The 5,000-nt window shown below is 36.5% G+C and overlaps 1 protein-coding gene across 4 annotated transcripts in view; it reads left to right on the forward strand.

Annotated features, from left to right (window-relative positions):
- The first annotated feature begins 281 nt into the window (after positions 1-281).
- The window catches only part of Ns4 (Nucleostemin 4), a 13,694-nt gene continuing 8,975 nt past the window's right edge, over positions 282-5,000 (forward strand). Inside the window, exons 1-5 of one of the 4 annotated variants that reach the window (XM_086531221.1) lie at positions 366-390; positions 2,311-2,367; positions 4,106-4,223; positions 4,562-4,727; positions 4,948-5,000. The exon at positions 4,948-5,000 is cut by the window's right edge and continues 299 nt beyond it. In XM_086531221.1, the coding sequence (XP_086387347.1) occupies positions 4,133-4,223; positions 4,562-4,727; positions 4,948-5,000 (310 nt within the window). In that variant the 5' untranslated portion in view covers positions 366-390; positions 2,311-2,367; positions 4,106-4,132. The other 3 variants (XM_086531219.1, XM_086531218.1, XM_086531220.1) reach the window with 3 other exon arrangements.

Here is a 5,000-nt window from a genome sequence, read left to right on the forward strand (position 1 = left end):
CTATAAACAGTCCGCTCCCGTGTATGGGAAACTGCATCATTATCTCCAGTTATATGCAAGTTTTTAAGTTGACCGTCATACTAACGTGAAAGACAATAGATAAGGCATAAACAATCATTAAATTTATCCAACATCAATCTGCTAAAGTAATCTCTATATCCAATGAAATAATCATAAACGCATCGGCGAATGCATATCTATTTTAATGGATATTTATAAGTTTATTCACACATATATACATCCAAATATGTATTGTCTGTATATTAATATGCGGATATATTGCATTCAAAGCATAATTAATATGTACATCAAGTATAAATAAATTTGACCAATGTCAAACAGTGTCGGATCCAGAAAGGTCCTCAGCAGGTGTCTAGGACCTTCGCGAAGGTACTGGAACTCCCTAATTAAACAATAAATTGGCGTTGAATTGAGTGTTCAAACAGAACGAACAGGATTAAAGTTCGTGGTACAGTTAGACGTCATTGTAGCTAGAAATGAAGTGATGTCAAGCTCTGTGTGTCGTAAACCAGCGTTGTAATCACATGGCATCGGGCAGCGCGTTGTTTACATTCTGAAGTGTATGACATTTGGCAGTTGTCTTTGTAGGGTAAAGTGTAAATGCCGTTTGATATTCTAGATAATGCCGCTGAGTATTCTAGATTATGTTATGAATGCTATAGATTTTGATGGTTAAATCCCCTTGGTGGCAAGAGATGTATTCATAGCTTGTGGATGTCTTGTGTGAGGTTTCGTTGTGTTTTTGAATGATTTCAACTTTGATTCCTGTCTTTGAAGAAAGGATTGTAACATAATTGGCTCTGATATAAGCTTAGAACTTTTGTGCCACGTGTGTATGCCAAATGATATTTCACTCCTGAGTTGGTTAGTTTGCTCAAGGAATATTCTTTTAAAAACAGGATAGTCGTTTGCACTAGATTTACCTGCAAACTTCCACTCATTCTATTTAGCTCTTATTACTTACATTTTTGGTAAATTTTTACGAACAACGCCGCGTCGCTAAATACCACAAAAGTGGTATCGATGGATTCTTCTCAACCTCTACTATTCATTTATAGTGAAATTAATGAGCGCTTGCACCCCTGGACCCCACAATCTGGGTCCTGATAGTAGGGGAGGGCATGAAGTAGATCAGGGAAATTACGGGGTAAAATATGAATTCCGGCCATATTTCGTATGCAAAATCTTAACCAATTACCTACCTAACTTTGCTTAGGTTTGAAGTTTGCCCTAGCCAAGGAGGGGCTTCGCCCCCCCCCTGGAACCCCCCTTTTTAAGGCACTTCGTGCTACTTCGGTATCACGAAAACCTTGACCCAACTACCTACCTCACTTTGCCTAGTTTTGAAGTCAGCCTTTGCGAAGAGGGAGCTACGCCCCCCTTTGGATCTCCCCTATTCAGGGCACTTCGTGATACTTGTGATGCGTAATTAGTCCTGTAGATGAAAATGCCGCGACCACGAATAACCCTCACACTGCGCCATGATGACAGCAACTGAGTCTTCGTCTTATATATTCCTCAGGATAGGAAACTAGGACCGATGATGACGCGACCACTCAATAGAGGGCACACTATAATTATACTGTAAACAATGGGGAATATTGCGCCATCTGTTGAGAGAACATAACAGCACATGCAGGTAATTCCTTGGGGGTTTCCAGTCCACAGCTTGCTACTATCCGTAAATACGTAAACACAGCCATGTTTAAATTTCAGGGCGAGGATGGTGGATTTGGGATATCTTGCCTAAGGTATGTTGCACTAAGTGCCCTAAAAAGGGGGGATCCAGGGGGGGGGCAAAGCCCCCCTTTGGCTAGGGATTAATTCAAAACTAGGCAAAGTTAGGTAAGTCATTGGGTTAAGATTTTGCAAGCGAAATATGCCCCGAAGTAGGACGAGGTAGCACGAAGTGCCTTAAAAAAAGAGACCCATATTGTGGGGTCCAGGGGTGCAAGCGCTCATTAATTTCACTATATATGAATAGTAGAGGTTGAGAGGAATCCATCGATACCACTTTTGTGGTATTTCTTAACGCGGCGTTGTTCGGAAAATTTACCACGTTTTAAGCATATTGCACCCATACTGAAGAGAATGGCAGCTGAAAGGGTGAAACTGCTATACCCACATACATGCATCGGGACCCTTAACAGTCACAAATGTTTTCATGTATGGTCAGTTTTTGCAAACTACGTGCATGAGATCTCATCAGGAACTGCACTTAAGTATAACATGTGGCAAAATATAATCCAATGGAATGTGCATTCTTAACAAGTCCTTTTATGATATCAGCAGGAAGAAGAAGGATCTTCTTGCGCCAGTATGGACTTAATTGAAGAAAACAAGTTGGTGCGTGACTTTGTTGGTCCTGATATCCTTCACCAGAAAGGAGCTTTTCTTAATGAGATTGTAAATTCCGTTGAGTCATATTTTGTAGCTGAATTGTTGCACTTAAAAGCTTAGTAAAATAACATAAACAGTAGTGAAAGTTGAAGTGAGATCCGTATATCTGGAGTGAACACCTCAAATTGCAAGTGTAGATGTCAACAGGAGTGAAACATCAAGCAACTGCTGTGATAGCTGGGGAGAGCATGATATATATCAGGAATATTTTGGGATAGAAAGCCAAAATATCAGACTATGGATGAAAAGTGTAAGAGAGAGACTGCATATCTAAGTTTCCCTTCATTATTTGCCTCTTGATTAATCATCATTTGATCAAGGACTAAGCGATAGATAGATAGATTGATAGGTAGATAGATTGATAGATTGATAGATTTATAGATTTATAGATAGATAGATAGATAGATAGATAGATAGATAGATAGATAGATAGATAGATAGATAGATAGATAGATAGATAGATAGATAATTAGATAGATAGGTAGATAGATAGATAGATAGATAGATAGATAGATAGATAGATAGATAGATAGATAGATAGATAGATAGATAAATAGATAGATAGATAAATAAATAGATAAATAGATAGATAGATAGATAGATAGATAGATAGATAGATAGATAGATAGATAGATAGATAGATAAATAGATAAATAGATAGATAGATAGATAGATAGATAGATAGATAGATAGATAGATAGATAGATAAATAGATAGATAAATAGATAGATAAATAGATAGATAAATAAATCTTGATAGATAGATATATAGATAGATAAATAGATCTAGATAGATAAACAAATAGATAAATTGATAGACAAATAGATAGATACATAGATCTTGATAGATGGATAAATAGATAGATAGATAGATAGATATATGTATGTATATATAATATATATATATATATATATATATATATATATATATATATATATATATATATATATATATATATATATAGATAGATAGATAGATAGATAGAGATATGCCTCAGGCAGATGGGTAGGTTCCTACCTTTCTAGTGGAAGAGACAATAACAATATCAAACTAGTTAAAACACTAAAACTAAAAGAGTGGAGAACAAGTACTACAAGGTCATAGTGCAATAAGGCAAATGTATCATCAAAGAATAGGTCCTGCTCTGATATGACCCTGAAGAGGAGAACAGTTTTGCACTACTGAGGGACCTGAAATCTTATATCACTTACTATTGCATTTAAGAGGATGATTCTCTGTCAAAGAAGACCAGTAGGCAGGTATACCATATACATATGGTATTACAAGGGAATGAAATTCATATAATACTGTGTTTTTATTCATATTTATTTTTTACTATACCCCTTTCCTAGCCGCTAGACTCAAGAGTGTTGCTAATGGATTGTGAATGACATGTAAAATAGATATAAATCTTATGCATATGCTTTAAGCTAATCACATATGGCAGTATCATTGATGTAGCTCATTTAGTCATACTGGTATACTGTATATCTTAGTGCAAATTAGCAAAACATGTAAAAATAGACTGATGAAAAAACTAACAAAAATGAGATGGAAGAGGATAAATTTACTGAAACATGAACAATGTGAACCTATTCAGAAGCTTTATTACTCTGTCACCTGTCTAGGTTCAACAGGTACTTACTTAATTCTGTTAACATTGGATATTTTCCTTTTTTTCCAGATAAGAAGCCTTTGGTGAGGAGCAAGGATGCCTAACAGAGGTGTTGCCTTTAGTGGCAAGAAAAAGAAAAAGCAGCTTCAAGCAAAACGAGAAAAGAAACAAACATGCTTTACTGAAGGTGAGTTTCATCTTCTCTCTGTGTGGCATTTTCCATACTGTGTATCACTCGTTCACTCGCTCATGCACGCGCTCACGCACACGCACACGCACACGCACACGCACACGCTCACGCACACGCTCACGCACACGCACACGCTCACGCACACGCTCATGCACACGCACACGCAAACACAAACACACACTTTTTCTCTCTTTCACTTTCTTTCTCTTTATTTCTCTTTCTTTCCTTTTTTTATTGTTCAGTATCATTTTGATAGTCCATAATATGAATACAATATGACAAAGAAAACGGATAGTTAATTCACACAACATAATAATGTATTTATTTTTCTACAGGTCATGGGTTCCCAAAGTCACAGTACAGTAAAGCGTCAGCTGTTTCTGAGGCTGTGCTGACAAAGGTTCAAGAAGGCATGGACAATCCTGAATCAGGCAGTGCTAATTATCTGGAGGATGTTTTAGCAATTAACCTGCAACCAGGAGGCAGGGGGAATGTGAATAGGTTGGTTATGTCCTATCTTTTTGGTTTAAGGAGAGCAATATAGGAAAGAAAGATAGTGAAAGATTTGAATGATGTGTAAGATTTGTGGATTTGCATATTTTTCTCGTATATTTTGTGCAAGAGTTTTTTAATATACAATTATTTTGATTGATTATGATGATAGTCATGATAAAAAAAAATTATGGAAACATCAGCAAGAGTCTTTCCTTTATGTTCGCAGATATAATTTGAAATTCCGAAAGCAGACCCCAGAGGAAATAGAAAAACGCAAAG

The sequence above is a fragment of the Penaeus japonicus genome, unplaced genomic scaffold, assembly GCF_977035675.1.
Source record: "Penaeus japonicus unplaced genomic scaffold, GWHDUDI00000001_assembly GWHDUDI00000035, whole genome shotgun sequence".
Classification (NCBI taxonomy): Eukaryota; Metazoa; Arthropoda; class Malacostraca; order Decapoda; family Penaeidae; genus Penaeus; species Penaeus japonicus.